Source organism: Podarcis melisellensis, assembly GCF_964234715.1.
Source record: "Podarcis melisellensis genome assembly, chromosome: 8".
NCBI lineage: Eukaryota > Metazoa > Chordata > Lepidosauria > Squamata > Lacertidae > Podarcis > Podarcis melisellensis.
Genome location: NC_138540.1, coordinates 13,169,488 through 13,187,274, shown reverse-complemented (window position 1 = coordinate 13,187,274; position 17,787 = coordinate 13,169,488). Strand labels below are relative to the sequence as shown.

At 47.4% G+C, this 17,787-nt stretch overlaps 1 protein-coding gene across 1 annotated transcript; it reads right to left on the bottom strand.

The window, feature by feature from the left end:
• Window positions 1–3,271: 3,271 nt before the first annotated feature.
• On the bottom strand, window positions 3,272–13,890 carry LOC309376899 (F-box only protein 44-like). Its single transcript, XM_081923825.1, has 6 exons — window positions 13,323–13,890; window positions 10,319–10,580; window positions 8,723–8,909; window positions 7,796–7,891; window positions 5,327–5,441; window positions 3,272–4,893 (listed from the first exon to the last, which is right to left on the bottom strand). Exons 2-6 carry the CDS (start codon window positions 10,560–10,562, stop codon window positions 4,603–4,605), a joined length of 933 nt encoding a protein of 310 aa, XP_081779951.1. The 5' UTR covers window positions 10,563–10,580; window positions 13,323–13,890; the 3' UTR covers window positions 3,272–4,602.
• Between the last annotated feature and the right edge of the window lie 3,897 nt (window positions 13,891–17,787).

The window sequence follows — 17,787 nt, the reverse complement described above, 5'->3', positions numbered from 1 at the left end:
TGGTTTGCCAGAAGCGGCTTAGTCATGCTGGCCACATGACCCGGAAGCTGTACGCCGGCTCCCTCAGCCAATAAAGCGAGATGGGCACCACAACCCCAGAGTCAGCCACGACTGGACCTAATGGTCAGGGGTCCCTTTACCTTTACCTTATTCTAATCATGAGGGCTAGCCTCTTCTAATTTTTATGGGGAGGCAGTTGCTCATTGAGGGAGCCTTTGCTCTGTACGCAGAAGGGATCTCTGGCACCTCCGGGTAGAGCTGGGGACTCTCCCAGCCCGAGACCCTGGAGATCCATTGCCAGTCAGTGTAGACAGCACCAAGTTGCATGGATCTGGTGGTCTGACTCTAAGGTGATGTCATCAGTTTGTATTGGTGGCTGGGCGGCTGGCAAGCTGGATCCTTCTCTCCATTTCCCTGTATGTCTGTATGCAAACCCAACTTTCAGGTGTTCTCTGCTATTCCTGGCTAGGCTGCAAGCAGCGATGTAGCGGGTTTGTTCCACAAGGTGGCGGGTTGGGCCAGGATTTCCAGATCACTGGTTCTTGCAAGGATGTGGCCATGTCCTCCAGCTTTAGAGAGCAAGTCAGACCAACTTTATGGTGGTGGTGAATTCTATGAATGGATGCATCAGCTGCAATGACCAAAAAATAATAAAAAATGGAACCTCCAACTTTAGACGCAGTCTACCTCCAAATACTTCTCGCTGCACCAAAATAGCAGAAAATGGGAGGAATCTGGCTGCCTGCTATGGGAAGTTAGAACTAGATGGAGTTTTCATCGGATACCAGGAGTTTTATGCCTTCAGGCTCTGATTGGGTGCCACACAGAGGGAAGAACAGAATCTGGTACCTGAATTGTGCTGGTTTTTGCTTAGAGAATGAATAGTACCTCAAACCTGGGTAGGGGGCAGTTGTGTGGGGAGAGGCCTTCGCTTCAGCCCAACCTAAGACTCCTGCCCTTATGGCTCTTTTTAAGATTGGCAGGACCCATTGTAAAGCTTTTTCTCCAGGAGGGGCAAACCTGTTTTCAGGGTCTTAACGTCTGTCTGCTAACATTTCTTTTCCACAGGTGTGTGGAGACAGTTAAAATCATGCCCTCCTCCTCACCAGCAGGGGGCAGCCTTTCTCGCCACTTTGCTACTGAAAGTGCCTGTTCTTGTCTGGTGTTTGCTCCTTTCACTGGAAAAGTTTTGGCACATCTCCAAAAAATCTGTTTTGCTGTTTTGTGATAGTGGAGGCAGGAGAATGCATATACAAGTAATAAAAAAACCTGTTCAAACACCTATTTGCATGATTCCAGAAACCTCCTGCTCGGATTAGCAACGGTGTATCACCTAAACGCAGGGACACAGGTGGCACAGGGACGCGGGTGGCGCTCTGGGTTAAACCACAGAGCCTACAACTTGCCAATCAGAAGGTTGGTGGTTATGAATCCCCGTGACGAGGCGAGCTCCCGTTGCTCGGTCCCTGCTCCTGCCAACCTAGCAGTTCGAAAGCACGTCAAAGTGCAAGTAGATAAATAGGTACCACTCCGGCGGGAAGGTAAACGGCGTTTCCGTGCACTGCTCTGGTTCGCCAGAAGCGGCTTAGTCATGCTGGCCACATGACCCAGAAGCTGTACGCCGGCTCCCTCGGCCAATAAAGCGAGATGAGTGCCGCAACCTCAGAGTCGGTCATGACTGGACCTAATGGTCAGGGGTCCCTTTACCTTTACCTTTATCACCTAAACACGAAAGGAAAGGAGGCGGAGACAGTCCAGAAGGAAGGTGTTGGAGGGAGAGCAAAGGAGGTGGAAACAGGGGTAGGGGTTTTTTATGATGGGGGGGGAGATAGCAGGTGCCTGAGAAAAGTACATGCAAACAAGCAGTGGTGGGTGGTCAATGAGGGGAAGTGGGGCACCCCAACCTCTCAGTGTGCCTGCTTTCTAGCTTTTAAGTAGGCCAGGGGGGTGGAGTTATCTGTCGCCTTCCTCCTTGGTCTCAATGTTTCTCCTAGTGAATCTCATCAGGGAGGATATGGGGAACAAAACCGCAATCAGTCAGCTCTGCCTATCGCCACTTCTGGTGCCAACTACTGCTGACCTCTCTGCCTGTCACCATATCTCTCTCTATGGGCACCAGAAGTCACTGTATATCTTCCTATATTGTTATAAGTATTTTAAGGTCATATATATACACACACACACACACACACATAACTGTACGAGGCAAACACATATACAGTGGTACCTCAGGTTACAGATGCTTCAGGTTACAGACTCCACTAACCCAGAAATAGTACTTCAGGTTAAGAACTTTGCTTCAGGATGAGAACAGAAATCGTGCTCCGGTGGTGCGGCAGCAGCAGGAGGCCCCATTAGCTAAAGTGGTGCTTCAGGTTAAGAACAGTTTCAGGTTAAGAACGGACCTCCAGAATGAATTAAGTACTTAGCCCGAGGTACCACTGTACTTAGTTCCTGAGCCAGGTCACAGGCTCACCCTATTCAAACACAGACATACCCTTAAGACAGGATTTGTGAAGGAAAAGACAATGGGGAGGCTTTTCCATTTTCCTTTGACCTTGCAGAGAAAACATTTGGTCAGTTTGGGAATCAAAAATGGTTTCAGGTTGGGTTTCCTGTGCTGATCTATGTAGGTGCTTGGTTGGTACATTTATGAACGTTTAAGATATATCCAAGACCTTAAAATTCTTATCACACCAACATCAGGGTCTTTTCCAGGGAGTCTTCTCTTCTCATGAGGTGGCCAAAGTATTGGAGCCTCAGCTTCAGGATCTGTCCTTCCAGTGAGCGCTCAGGGCTGATTTCCTTCAGAATGGAGAGGTTTGATCTTCTTGCAGTCCATGGGACTCTCAAGAGTCTCCTCCAGCACCATAATCCAAAAGCATCAATTCTTTGACGATCAGCTTCTTTATGGTCCAGCTCTCACTTCCATACATACATTTATTCTATATCTGAGGCCTTAAAATTCTTATAACAGAGGCTTCAAATGTGGAGGCTATTAAAAAATAAAATAAAAACCCAGTATCCACCCCCACCCCCAGCTAGGAACTGCAACTTGAAGAACTTCAGACCAACAAACTAAGTCCTTTGCATTGTTCATGCATTGTACTGGGGCTTCTGTCCCACATCTATCTCACACTTAACATCGCAGTGCTGGTGTTGTAAACAAAATCTGCCCTTTTCCCCTTATGGGGTATCCAAGAGCCCGGATAGAGTCCTTAAGTGGGTTCCCTACCAGTAGGAGAAAATAACAGAGGCCAACCAGAGAATATTGAGAAGCAAAGCAGCTAGTAAGCCTGATCTTTATTCAACTGTTGCAACAGGGTCCCCACTCACCACACGCAGGAGGGAGGAGGAACCCAGAACAATGGTGTGCAAACCCTTATATAGACTTTTTGAAATTGCCCACCCTGTAAGCTTAAGGCCACCCTGCAATACATCATACATACATCACAGAAGGGGCGGTCTACAGCAGAATCCTGTCTTGCAGGAAACCTATTAATGGTCACTGACTGGATTACCCGGGCAGCCTGGCCATTCCTTTTTGATGGTTAATTAGTTCCTGAATCCAGGTCACATTTCGCCCTTGCGTCCCGAGTTCGAGTGTCTTCAAAGCCCATGACACTTTTGGTAAAGGCTGATTTCCAAGTGGAGCGCTCGCAGGTCAGTGTTTCCCAATTAAGATGGCATTAGCAGAGTTTCTGGAACTGTTCACCTTTGGTTCAACACACAGGGTTTAAAATAGGGGGTCTCTTTTTAGATCCATCTATGCCAGTGTCACTGATGCCATGATCTGCAGAAAAGAAGTTCAGGTTGGACGTGCCCTATCCAATGGGGGTGGGAGAAGAGGACCCCTTGCTATCCCAAAACCATCTCACTTAAAAAATAAAAAATAGAGAGCAAGTTTTCACCAGCCTCCTAGCCAGCCCACTGTGGCGATCACACAGGGCCCCCGGACGTCTGACAAGTCTATTGATCCCTGTGCCACCACTGTGATTGCTTACTTTGCTGCCACCACCCTGTTTCTCCCGGGGACACAGTCCAGACAGTTGTTAACATTAACAAATAATCAAGTTTATTTTTAAATGCAGGAACAAGCGTATAGTTTCAGTTGTTTTTTCTTGTCAGTTTATTAATCTTAGTTCCTTTGCTGTCCTATACGGTTCTAACAACTTCAAACTGATTATTCCAGCTATCTGACTCCACCTAACAATTGCTCTCACTCTCTCACAATGCAACTCAACCAACCCACTGCCTATTCCTTCCTCTTCCTTCTCCAACTCCCCAAACTCAACTGACTTTCAAAACCTCCCACTCGTAACTTTTACTCCTCCCCTTGCATTCCCACTGGCCAAACACATCACACTCATTTAACTCTTTCCTTATGTCCCATCCTAGGAGGCAAACGCCACACCCATCTCTTGCCTTGTTTTCATATTCAGACATGCTTCTAGATCACAGATATGTAGAAACAGAGCATCTGCAAAAGATACAGGGTGAGAGAAGCAATGAGAAGGCAAAATTGAAGCTACAACTGGGTGCAAAATTTAGCGCAGATGAGAGAAGGGATGATGGTCCTAAGAAGAGGAGCTGTCATCATTGTTACCAGTTGTCGTCGTACCATGAATCATAACTGGACTCTCTGTAAAAAAACTCATAAGGCAATTCGTCACTGCTGAAATACTCCGATGAATCGGAGTAATCCATGTAGTGGTAGTCATAGTAATCGTCATCCACTTCTTCTGCCACTGCTGGTGGGTGAAGTGTGATGCTGCTTTGCAACACCTTCATCCCACGCCAGGATGACTCCCTGTCTTCACTTAGGCCTTGCGCTTTGTGTTCAAAGAGGATATGACGGACACCTTGAGGGTAGTCGTAAATAGTGTGTGAAACCTGGAGAGGAGAGAGAAAGGGAGGAGGCTGCTGGGTCTGGGGGAGGTTGCAGAGAGGAAACTACCCCTTCCAGGATGGAACTTCTCCCCCCACAGCTGTGTCTGGAGGGGCAGAAGTGGAGAAGTCAACTGTAGGGGGAGCCAGAGCCAAGGAGAGGCAGAGGCAGTCAACAAAGTCTAGTTTTGTCCCATTCTCCTCTTGCCTGATGTTAAGCAAGGGGAGGAAGCTCGCAGGTAGTAAACCAGCTGAGCTGCTTGTCAGTAAGACACTTTAAGGTTTTCGATAACCTAGTGGTATATCTCGTTTATGAAATATTTACACAAGAAAGCCTGCACGTCGTAGCCGACAGAGGTTGGTGGGACCCCTTTCACCCTCATAGACAACCCTCCACTAATTTAACAAAGCTTGCATTTTCTACTCAGGCTTGGCTCACCGGACACCACGTTAACACACAAGATCCTTCATATTGATGTTCTTTAAGGACTTCAGAGTCTGCAGACAACAGCTTCACGGTCAGTTTATAGTGTGCATCAAACCAACTTGAATAGCTGTTTTTGGTAGGGGGGGGGGAGGAAGAGAGAGAAATCATATGAGCCTGGGATAAATTGAGATCCAGCTGGCATGTCAACCGCCACTGTTTCTGTCACTACAACATGGTGATTGAGAGAGATCTTGGCAGTGCTTTTTTTCCTAAAAAATGTTTAGGGGTACTCTCATTTTGACTCAATAAAATCACCATGTTATACTTCAAATGGGGGAAAATAAATACAGTAAATGGACAAAAGTACAAAGAACATGTATTACTTCATATTACACAGCTGACTATTCACCATGCTAGAGAAGAAGCTACATTTTTTTAGTTTCTTCTCCCGTTAGATTCACATGTTTAGGGATATCTTCTTCTTCTTCTTTGGCCATCACTTGCAGCCAAGTAAGATTGTCTTCCTTAAACATGGTTTTAACAATGAGTCTGTAAATGACTGTGGCGGCCAATTCTGGATCCACACATCTTTCCACAGTGGGGACAGAGGTTTTCGGGCAGGAGTTGATCACGACGAGGGTTTGCCAAGCGTGCCTTCCTCTTAGCACGTTTCTCCCTTGTGTCCTGAGTTCGAGTGTCTTCAAAGCCCATGACATCTTTGGTAAACGCTGTTCTCCAACTGGAGCGCTCGCAGGCCAGTGTTTCCCAGTTATCGGTGTTTATACTACATTTTTTTAGACTTGCCTTGAGACAGTCTTTAAACCTCTTTTGTTGACCACCAACATTACACTTTCCATTTTTAAGTTCAGAATAGAGTAGTTGCTTTGGAAGACGATCATCAGGCATCCGCACAACATGACCAGTCCAACGAAGCTGATGTTGAAGAATCATTGCTTCAACAATGGTGATATTTGCTTCTTCCAGTACACTGATATTAGTTCACCTGTCTTCCCAAATGATGTGTAAAATTTTTCAGAGGCACCGTTGATGGAATCTTTTGAGCGGTTGGAGATGGCATTTATAAGTGGTCCATGTTTCACAAGCATATAGTAAGGTTGGTAGTACAATAGCTTTGTAAAACAAGCATTTTGGTTTCTCTGCAAATGTCCCAGTCCTTAAACACTCTGCACTGCAATCGGAAGAAATCCGCACTTGCAGAGCTCAGGCGATGCTGGATTTCGGCATTAATGTTGGCCCTTGTGGAAAGATAACTTGCCTAGGTAGTGATCAACATTTTCCAACATTACACCACTGAGTTGGATTTGTGGCGCTGCAGAGGGGTTATTTGGTACTTGCTGGTGCAGCACTTTGGATTTTGGATGTTGAGTGATAAGCTTTTTGGATGTTGAGTGATAAGCTTTTGCAAAGATATTTAGCATGGTTTTGAGGTCATCCTCTGAGCGTGCACACACTACGTTGTCATCAGCATACTGAAGATTTTTTTCGATGAGCTTGTGGAGTTGTTGTGCAAGTTCAATTCCACCCACTTTGAAGATTTCGGCAGGTATCCCATAAGGTCCACTGGCTTTGTTGTTTTTCATTTGGTTAATAGCTGTACACAACTCTCCCAGATTTGGAGATACTGCAAGCTCATCTCTAACTTGTTTATGCGGAATTTGTGAGAGGACCTCAGCAGCTACAGGGGAGTTGCAGTTAAGGAGATGTTGGTAATGTTCTTTCCAGTCCAGCGCAGTGCAATGGCTTCTTTATCTTTTAGATGTGTGATACTGTCTGCTGAGCATATGCCCATAGATGTTCTTTGTGGCTTTAAAGAAACTCTGTGCATCATGAGTGTCAGCTAAGTGCTGGATCTCTTGAGCTTTTTTTATCCACCAGGTGTTTTTTAGTTCTCTGGTTCTTCTTTGAACCTCAGCCTTAGTGTTGGCAGTAAAAAAGGACTGGATCTTGGTACCAGCATTTTTATATTTCTGGGTATCTTTGGTCAGGGAAGTGAAGAGACTCAATATCAGGAAGTGTCTCATTAACATTTAAAATAAAACTAAAAGATGGGTTCCAGTGCCTTCCTGATGAACACATGTGGTAACTCATTTGGACTGGGTGCCACTCTAAATAAGCGGAGACAAACTGCAATCCCTAATTGGCAGTAGCTCAGTGGTTGGAGCATTTGCTATGCATACAGAAGGTCTCTTGTTCAATCCAGCTAAGACTGGGAATGCGCCCTGACTGAAACCCTTGAGAACCACTGCCCTCTCTGTGCCGCCATGGAAGTGATAGCCAATGGCAGCCTTCATTCCTCTAGACAACTGCCCCTGGGGCTGAAGCCTAGGTCCAAGCAGACCTTCCCCTCTGCCTCCAACTCACGGACCACATCTATCCTTGGGATCTCACAGATGCCGAGAACTTGGTTTGGGGTGTCCACCCTCCCTGAGCCCCAGCCGGGACAGGACACTTGGCACTCACCAGTCCTTCACCTCAATCATGGGTCTGGCTTCATCCATCAGTTCATCCCAGTAGCCCTCGTCCTTCAAGGTGATGAGCTGAGACTTGCTGCAGGGCCTGAGACATTAAGGAACACCATCACTACCCCCACATCACCATCACTATCCTACAGCATTGGGGGATGCAGGTGGGTCTATGGTGTAAATCACTGAGCCTCTTGGCTCAGAAGGCTGGCGGTTCGAATCCCCATGACAGGGTGAGGTCCCATTGCTCTGTCCCAGCTCCTGCCAACCTAGCAGTTCAAAAGCACGGCAGTGCAAGTAGATAAATAGGTAACACTCCGGCAGGAAGGTAAATGGCATTTCCGTGCACTCTGGCTTCAGTCACGGTTTTTTGTTGCGTCAGAAGCGGTCTAGTCCTGCTGGCCACATGACCCAGAAATATGTCTGTGGACAAACGCTGGCTCCCTCGGCCTGAAAGCCAGATAAGCTTTGCAACCCCATAGTCACCTTTGACTGGACTTAACCGTCCAGGGGTCCTTGACCTTTACCTTTTACCCACAGTATTTGGACCACATGTTCCAAAAGACTCAGCAACTGGCTATCGTGGGCCACCTCCAGCTCCCTGGAAAGAAAGTTTGCCCCCTCCTATGCAGAGGCAAGGAATTATGGTCTGCTAGCAACCTTTTTAAGGGAAAGCCACTGGGGGCCTGGCTCTCAACACTCCCCACCACAACAAAAAAGAATAGCTCATTTGATAGGATTTGGTGATGCAATTTGCTTCACCTTTTTATGACCATTGCATTTTAATGGGTTATATTTATTGGGTGGGGGGGCTCTCCTTATGCAGAATACAGTGTGAGGCACAAGAACCCGCACCAGGGCAAATGAAAACTCCCTTTCCTCATCTTTAAGTGCATTTGAGTTTGGACAATGATAGGTTCCTCACCCGTTACGTGCAGCAAAGCATTTGTAGAGCTGAACAGGAGCATCTTCATCTTCATCATTCTCCCCAAAATAGCCCATTTTATAAGGGCTGAGCGTTGTACTGACGTTTTTTGAGTCTTCTATGGACAGTTCCTCAGTTTCCCAGTGGCCCTTGGCAGGTGTCTGGATTTCCCAGGAGTCCAGGCCATCTGACGCAGTGTGTGTGACGGGGAGACAGAAAATGAAGGGAGAGGCTTTGAGTGCATGGAAGCAGACCATGGGTTAGAAAGAAAACAAGAATGACTTAGGCCACTTTCAGACTGTCCCTGTTTCCAAGAAGGACTCAATTGCATAATGGCAAGTTCAGGGTCTCAGATTTAGGCTGGTTTTGCGATGGTGGCAAGCAACCTGCATCTCAACAAATCAGACTTCTTGACGCAATGCCATAAAATCTCCCCACAAATGAATTTTCTCAATAAATAGCCAGTATCCTTAAACGTGGGGCAAATTATCAGGATAAAGAGGCAAAAAACAGGCAGTCCAGAAATGACGGTAGTTAAATTATCACCCTTGGTTTGCATGATTAAGTAGAATATGCAATTATTTATATACATATGGTACTGTGTGTGTGTGTGTGTGTGTGTGTGTGTGTGTGTGTGTGTAGATAGATAGACAGACAGACAGACAGATAGATATATAGATACCACAGTCATGGCAAGGTTTTCTGCCACTGCTGCCTCTTCTGCCTCCTAGCAGGCCTGCTGGCGGTCTGGCAGTTCCAGATTATTTGTATTCACTATGACTCACCGCCGCATTTTGGATTGTCCTGAATACCACCATTTGGTAGCCAAGCCCAAAGCCAAAAAAGAAGAGCTTGGATTTGATATCCCGCTTTATCACTACCCTAAGGAGTCTCAAACAGCTAACATTCTCCTTTCCCTTCCTTCCCCAAAACAAACACTCTGTGAGATGAGTGAGGCTGAGAGACTTCAGAGAAGTGTGACTAGCCCAAGGTCACCCAACAGCTGCATGTGGAGGAGCGGGGAAGCGAACCCGGTTCCCCAGATTACGAGACTATCACTCTTAACCACTACACCACACTGGGATGTAGTCCTGTTGGGATGCATTTTGGCTTGCCTGCGGATGAAACAGTGTGTGAGATGATTGATAATATTGTTATTTATCTGTTTTAGACCCATGAGTAGTAGCAGTTGCCAGGACATTGTCCTGTTTGCCTCTGTATATAGTTCCATCCTTCTTTCAGACATTGTGGTAGATTGCAATGTTTAACTGGTGATATTGTCAGGTTTAGCTGCTGATAACATTGCAGTGTTTAGCTGGTGAGTTATCCCAATGTTGAAAACCGGATATCGCCTAGCCCTCACACACACTGTGATTCGTGATATATTACCAGCTCAAATATTATGAAAAAATTATCATCATGTAAACTTCAAACGAGTTTTGGACGTTATATCGCCCAGCCCGAGTGTAGACATTACTGTGCTAGATGAACCAATATTGGGACTCAGTGTACGACAGCTTCCTATGTTCCTAAAGGCTTTATAATTCAGATTTCTGTCCAGGAGCGTTTTATTCCCCCAGATAAACGGGGACATACCTTGACCATCAGGGTTCTTGATTAAGTTCTTCTCTAGGTGGGAGAAAATGTAGAAAGCCAATGGCTTTGGAGAAGAGTCGTGGTCCCTTTCCTGGAACTTGCGCTTCCAGAGAACTGGCAGGTCTACCAAGTCCCGCCACTGAGAGCAGACCAGCCGGCAATTGCAAATGAGGTCTCTTGCTGGAACCAGAGACAAGATATCCAACAGAAGGTGTTCGGGCAAATTTTCCATGTTCGCTGCCATCAATGAGGTCTCAGCCGCCTGAAGAGATGAACCACGAGAGAGGGGAGCAAGGGGAAGGAGCAAACATACAAGATCTGTGAGTGGGCCATAGGCAAGGACAAGCAGGGTACTGCAACAAAATGTTGCAGCGTTAAGTGCTTCAGGTCAGCTGCTTTCTACCTAGTCAGACCCCTATTGATCCATCTAGGTTAGCATTTCCCAGCCATGCTACCCACTGATTCTTGACCCTCTCCCCGAGATGGGTGCAGGAAGTGGAAAGCCATGCCATGAAGACTTGTGTCTTCTGTTCCTGATTCACTTGGAGAAACTGACCTCCCAGCTGAATAGTGAGCAGCTAGCACAAATCTCTCTGGCTCAGTGTCCATACTAGGAGCCAACTTCTAGGGGTTGAGGGGGCTTCACTGCCCCATAGAATGTTTGAGGGAGTCCCCCCCAAAAAAATGTTGATGCAATTCAAATGGTGTGCATCCGTTCATCATCATTATTTATTGAATCTACAGGTGAAACTCGAAAAATTAGAATATCGTGGAAAAGATCATTTTTTTCAGTATTTCAACTTAAAAGGTGAAACGTATATATGAGATAGACTCATCATCACAATTATAACAAATAAAGGCTTGACATATCTCGCTTTGCATGTCATGAGTCTATCTCATATATTAGTTTCACCTTTTAAGTTGAATTACTGAAATAAATGAACTTTTCCACGATATTCTAATTTTTCGAGTTTCACTTATATATACCGCCCTATTCCCGGAGGTCTCATAAAAAGATCACAGTATATAAATTAAAAATAAAAGCAATATCCCAATAATACCTTCTTAAAAAGAGCCACATTTTAAAAGGGTATGGGATGTTGATCAGGTCAACCAAAGCCTGGTTAAAAAGGAACATTTTTGCCTGGCTCCTAAAGGTTTATAATGAAGGCGTCTGGCGAACTTCCCTGGGGAGAGCATTTCACAGACGGGGAGCCACTGCAGAGAAGGCCCTGTTCTTGTGTTGCCACCCTCTGACCTCTCCAGGAGGAGGCCTCAGAAGATGATCTCATGGTCTGGGTATATGGAAAGAGGCGGTCCTTGAGGTATTGAATCATGTGACTGATTATGCAGGGCAGGGCTTACCTGCCCCTCCCCCCACATTGCACCCCTGTCAGGGTCAATACATTTTTTTTTTAAGGCTTGTGTGTGTGTTTGATCTTCACACATACTAGTCTACCTTACAGGGGTGTCGTTCCACAGAACCTGCCTCTTTGTGAAGATAGACACTTTGAGCATGTGCAGAGTTCTATCTGAGAGCCCAAGTGCAAATGGACTCCTGTCGGCTGCCCTTCCCAGATCCTGCCCCATTGTAAAGACCCACCCTTTGAAGAAATACCAAAGGACCTGGAAAGACTCTATGTATGCGACAGCTGCAAAGATGCTTTTTGCCCAGGGGTGGAAATAAGAGAAAACTCCAAACAAAGAAGAATGGATAATCAAGATGATGGACTATGCCAAAATGGCAAAATTGACCGGGAAGATCAGACACCAAAATGATAAGAAATTTAAGGAATGGAAAAGTTTATAGAATACCTTAAAATCATCATCATCATCATTATTATTTATTATTTGTACCCCAGCCACTCTGGGAGGCTTCTACAAAGACCAAAAATACACTAAGATATCACACATTAAAAACTTCCCTGAACAGGGCTGCCTTAAGATGTCTTCTGAATGTCAGGTAGTTGTTTATCTCTTTGACATCTGCTGGGAGGGCGTTCCACAGGGCGGGTGCCACTACCGAGAAGGCCCTCTGCCTGGCTACAGCTTTGCTTCTCCAATGAGGGAACTGCCAGAAGTCCCTCAGCGCTGGACCTCAGCATCCAGGCAGAATGATGGAGATGGAGACGCTCCTTCAGGTATACTGGGCGAAGGCCACTTAGGGCTTTAAGGGTCAGCACCAACACTTTGAATTGTGCTCGGAAACATACTGGGAGCCAATGTAGATCTTTCAAGACCGGTGTTATATGGTCTCAGCAGCCGCTCCCAGTCACCAGTCTAGCTGCTGCATTCCGGATTAATTGTAGTTTCCAGGTCACCTTCAAAGGTAGCCCCACATTGCATTGCAGTAGTCCAAGCGGGAGATAACTAGAGCATGCACCACTCTGGCAAGACAGTCTGTGGGCAGGTAGGGTCTCAGCCTGCGTACCAGATGGAGCGGGTAGACAGCTGCCCTGGACACAGAATTAGGTCATGGACAGCTTTGAGTCCACAATGACTCCCAGGCTGCGCACCTGGTCCTTCAGGGGCACAGTTACCCCATTCAGGACCAGGGAGTCCTACACACCAGCCCGCCCCCTGTCCCCCCAAACAGTACTTCTGTCTTGTCAGGATTCAACCTCAATCCATTAGCCACCGTCCATCCTCCAACCACCTCCAGGCACTCACACAGGACCTTCACTGGTTCTGATTTGAAGGAGAGGTAGAGCTCTCTTTCAAAGGTAAAGATCACTGCAAACACTTAAAGACGTTATCAGGACTTTTAATGTAATTTTTTAAGGTTAAAAGTGGATATAAACAAAGTTGGATAAATACAATTAGATGCAGTAGTAAGAAAAAAAGATATATATTGGAAGCCATGGGGGGCGGGGGAAGCCCGGGGATTCAGGGAATCCCATGATGTATAACATTGATAATTCTTAAATACATATGTTATCTGTGAAAAGAAAGATCCACTCTCCTGGATGCGCATCTCTCACCCCCCATCCCTTCCGAGGCTTACCTGGTCTGGAACGAGCGCAAGAGCCTCACGGCGCCTCCGAGAGCAAGTCTGATCTCCGCCCCGCTCCACCGCCAGGCAGCAGGGGGAAAACGAAAGCGATCCTAATCCAGACTCCCAGTTCCGAGAAACGACCCGCCCATCGCCATCAATTCCTCTCGTCGGGAGGGGAATCCCCGCCGGGGCGTATTTGCATCAGATGACGCGCCTCTAGGGGGCCAACGCGCATCTCGGACCCAACTTTGCAAAGGCAAGAGCGGCGTGGCCGGAGGCTCCGTCCAGTAAAACGAAACCATCGCAAAAGGATAAGGGTTACTGGCGAGCGTGGACCATACACACCTCATCCCAAGCCTTTCCCTGGCTCAGGAGAGTTAGCATCTGTGACAAATGACCAACGATGCTCAAGGGGTACCCAACATCCTGTAATAAGGACGATGGAGTCATCTATGGAGATGAGGATGTCATTGTAATAAACGAAAAATCTGCCCTTATTCCCTTAGGGGGGACACAAGAGCCTTTATAGAGTCCTTTGCAGGTTCCCTATTGGTGGGAGAAAACAACAAGAGGCCAACCAAAGAATATTGAGAAGCAAAGCAGCTAGTAAGCCTGATCTTTATTGAACTGCTGCAACAAGGTGCTCCCCTCACAGGCAGGAAAGGAGGACCCCGAACCAAGGTTTGTCCGGTCCTTATATAGACATTTTAAATTGCCCACCTTGGAGTCCAAGACCACCTCCCAGATACATCATCCCTACATCACAGAAAGGGTGGTCTACAGCAGAAATCTGAGTGGGTTGTTTACTTCCTGTCTGACAAGTTACCTGTTAATGTTTACTGGATTGGTACCCTGGGGAACCTGGCCAGTCTTGTAATGATAAGTACTTAGTTCCTGAGCTAAGTCACAGGCTCACCCTATTCATACACAGACATACCCTTAAGACAGGATTTGTGAAGGAAAAGGCAATGGGGAGACATTTGACCTTGCAGAGAAAACACCTGGTCAGCCCGGGAGTCAAAATGGCTCCCTGACTGCTCTCCTGTGCAGCTTCTGACATGTGGCCTATAGATCTATGTATGTGTTTGCTTGGTACATTTATGAACCTTTATTATCTACATAAGACCTTTATTTATTTATTTCATCATCTAATCAGGGACGTGAGGCTGGCAGACTCCACACACGTGCCCATCTCCCATGGTTTTGCCTTGCAATTTAGAGCCGGAGTCACAAGACCAGGAGGACACAAGCACAGAGGAAATATAATAGAATGGCAATAAATTCTGCATTGGAAATATTGGATTGTAGTTTAATGGTGAATTTTGGACATAATGGAGATGTAAAACACCACTGTGGGAGCAGGGCCGGGGTGGGAGAGTGCTAGAGCCCGGTCGAGTTGCATGGAATCAATTTCAATCCGTTACCCCAGGGATGTGGACAGGCTGGTTGAACTCGTGAAACCAACCACCTGTCTCCTTGATCTTCCTGGCTGATAAAAGTGAGCCGGAAGCGTTAGGCGATGGGCTCTGCAGGGTGGTGAATGCTTCCCTCTGCAAGGGAGCCTTCCCAGACCCACTGAAAGAGGTGGTCATTAAATCGCTTCTTTAAAATACATCCTTAGACCCGGCCAATATGGCCAACTATGGCCCAGTCTCCAATGTTCCATTCTTGAGCAAGGTGATTGAGCAGGTGGTTGCTGAACAACTCCAGGCATGCCTGGAGGATGAGGACCATTGGGATCCCTTCAGGCCTCATCATGGGACTGAAACTGCCTTGGCTGCGCTGGTTGATGATCTCCGGCAGGCTAGGGGCAAAGGTGAAAGCTGTTTCCTAGTTCTGCTGGATCTCTCAGCGGCTTTTGATACAATCGATCATAACATCCTTCTGGACCATCTAGAGGAGTTGAGAGCTGGGGGCACTGTTATACTGTGGTACCTCGGGTTACATACGCTTCAGGTTACAGGCTCCACTAACCCAGAAATGGTGCCTCAGGTTAAGAACTTTGCTTCAGGATAAGAACAGAAATCGGGCTTCGGCGGCGTGGCAGCAGCAGGAGGCCCCATTAGCTAAAGTTGTGCTTCAGGTTAAGAACAGACCTCCGGAACGAATTAAGTACTTAACCCGAGGTACCACTGTACAGTGGTTCTGATCCTTCCTCCTTGGCCGTGCTCAGAAAGTGGTGTTGGAGGGTGAGTGTTCAGACCCCTGGCCTCTCCCTTGCTTTTTAACATCTACATGAAGCCACTGGGAGAGATCATCAGGGGGTTTGGGCTGGGTGTTCAGCAATATGCGGATGATACCCAGCTCTACCTCTCTTTCAAATCAGAACCAGTGAAGGCGGTGAAGGTCCTTTGTGTCTGGAGGGGGTTGGAGGATGGATGGCGGCTAACAGATTGAGGTTGAATCCTGACAAGACAGAAGTACTGTTTTGGGGGGACAGGGGGCGGGCGGGGGTGGGGGACTCCCTGGTCCTGAATGGGGTAACTGTGCCTCTGAAGAACCAGGTAGGCAGCCTGGGACTCATTTTGGACTCACAGCTGTCCATGGAGACGCAGGTCAATTCTGTATCCAGGGCAGCTTTTTTCCAGCTCCATCTGGTACACAGGCTGAGACCCTCCCTGCCCGCAGACTGTCTCCCCAGAGTGGTGCATGCTCTAGTTATCTCCCGCATGGACTACTGCAATATGCTCTATGTGGGGCTACCTTTGAAGGTGACCTGGAAACTACAACTAATCCAGAATGCGGCAGCTAGACTGGTGACTGGGAGTGGCCGCCGAGACCACATAACACCGGTCCTGAAAAACCCACATTGGCTCTCAGGATGTTTCCAGGCATAATTCAAAGTGTTGGTGCTGGCCTTGAAAGCCCTAAACAGCTTCGGCCTACTATACTTGAAAGAGTGCCTCCACCCCCATCATTCAGCCCCAGACACTGAGGTCCAGCTCTGAGGGCCTTCTGGCGGTTCCCTCCCTGCGAGAAGCAAAGCTACAGGGAACCAGGCAGAGGGCCTGCTCGGTGGTGGCACCCGCCCTGTGGAACACCCTCCCATCAGATGTCAAAGAGATAAACAAATACCTGACATTTAGAAGACATCTGAAGGCAGCCCTGTTTGGGGAAGTTTTTAAAGTGTGACATTTTAATGTATTTTGAATGTTTGTTGGAAGCCACCACTGAAAATAAGAGTGACCCAAGGCAAAATGAATAGTGGGGGGGCAAACGAGCAGCCTAAGAAAGGTGTGGTAGGAACAGGGGGCAAATGAAGCTGGAGGGAAGTAATGGGAGGGTGGCAAGAGATGATGGTTGTAGATAGGTAAGGTAAAAGTACCCCTGCCCATACGGGCCAGTCTTGCCAGACTCTAGGGTTGTGTGCTCATCTCACTCTAGAGGCCGGGAGCCAGCGCTGTCCGCAGACACTTCCGGGTCACGTGGCCAGCGTGACAAGCTGCATCTGGCGAGCCAGCGCAGCACACGGAACGCCGTTTACCTTCCCGCTGGTAAGCGGTCCCTATTTATCTACTTGCACCCGAGGGAGCTTTCGAACTGTTAGGTTGGCAGGCGCTGGGACCAAACGACGGGAGCGCACCCCACCGCGGGGATTCGAACCATGCGATCGGCAAGTCCTAGGCGCTGAGGTTTTACCCACAGCGCCACCCGCGTCCCAACGCCACCCGCATGTAAATAGGTATATAAATTCAATAAATAATAATAGCGGCATATCATGACATCTTTGATATGGAAAAGGGAGGGAGGAAATAGAGGAAGTGGCAGACTTTGCTGGTGGTATTTAAGCAGAGGCTAGGTGGTTAACTTCCATAGAATCATAGAATTGTCGAGTTGGAAATGCCCCCCCCCCACAAACGGTCATCGTGTTCCACCCCCTGCAATGCGGGTAAGCAGCATCAAACACAACCACGCCAAAGACGTCCATTTTCCAGAAGTCCCTTTGCCTTCCCGACGACGGCATCTGGATCAAAGGAACTCGCTTGCTTGTTTTTGCAAATGGGTGTGGGATTAAAAGAAGGGCATTGTGGGTAGGCGGTGGGGCAAATCTGCCCACCTCTGGTGCTGCTGTAAGCTGCAAAGATGCTGTGCGAGTGGGTCAGACTGCACGACCTCAGAGGTGCCTTCCAACCCCATGATTGTTGGCTTACCTATACGCAACAAATGTTCCTGGATGCATCTTGCTGCCCTTTGGTGGCCAACGAGCTACTTATAATAATATAATAATAATTTATTATTTCTACCCCGCCCATCTGGCTGAGTTTCCCCAGCCACTCTGGGTGGCTCCCAATCAAATGTTAAAAACAGTACAGCATTAAATATTTAAAACTTCCCTGAACAGGGCTGCCTTCAGATGTCTTTTAAAGATAGGATAGCTGCTTATTTCCTTCACATCTGATGGGAGAGCGTTCCACAGGGTGGGCGCCACTACCAAGAAGGCCCTCTGTCTGGTTCCCTGTAACCTCACTTCTTG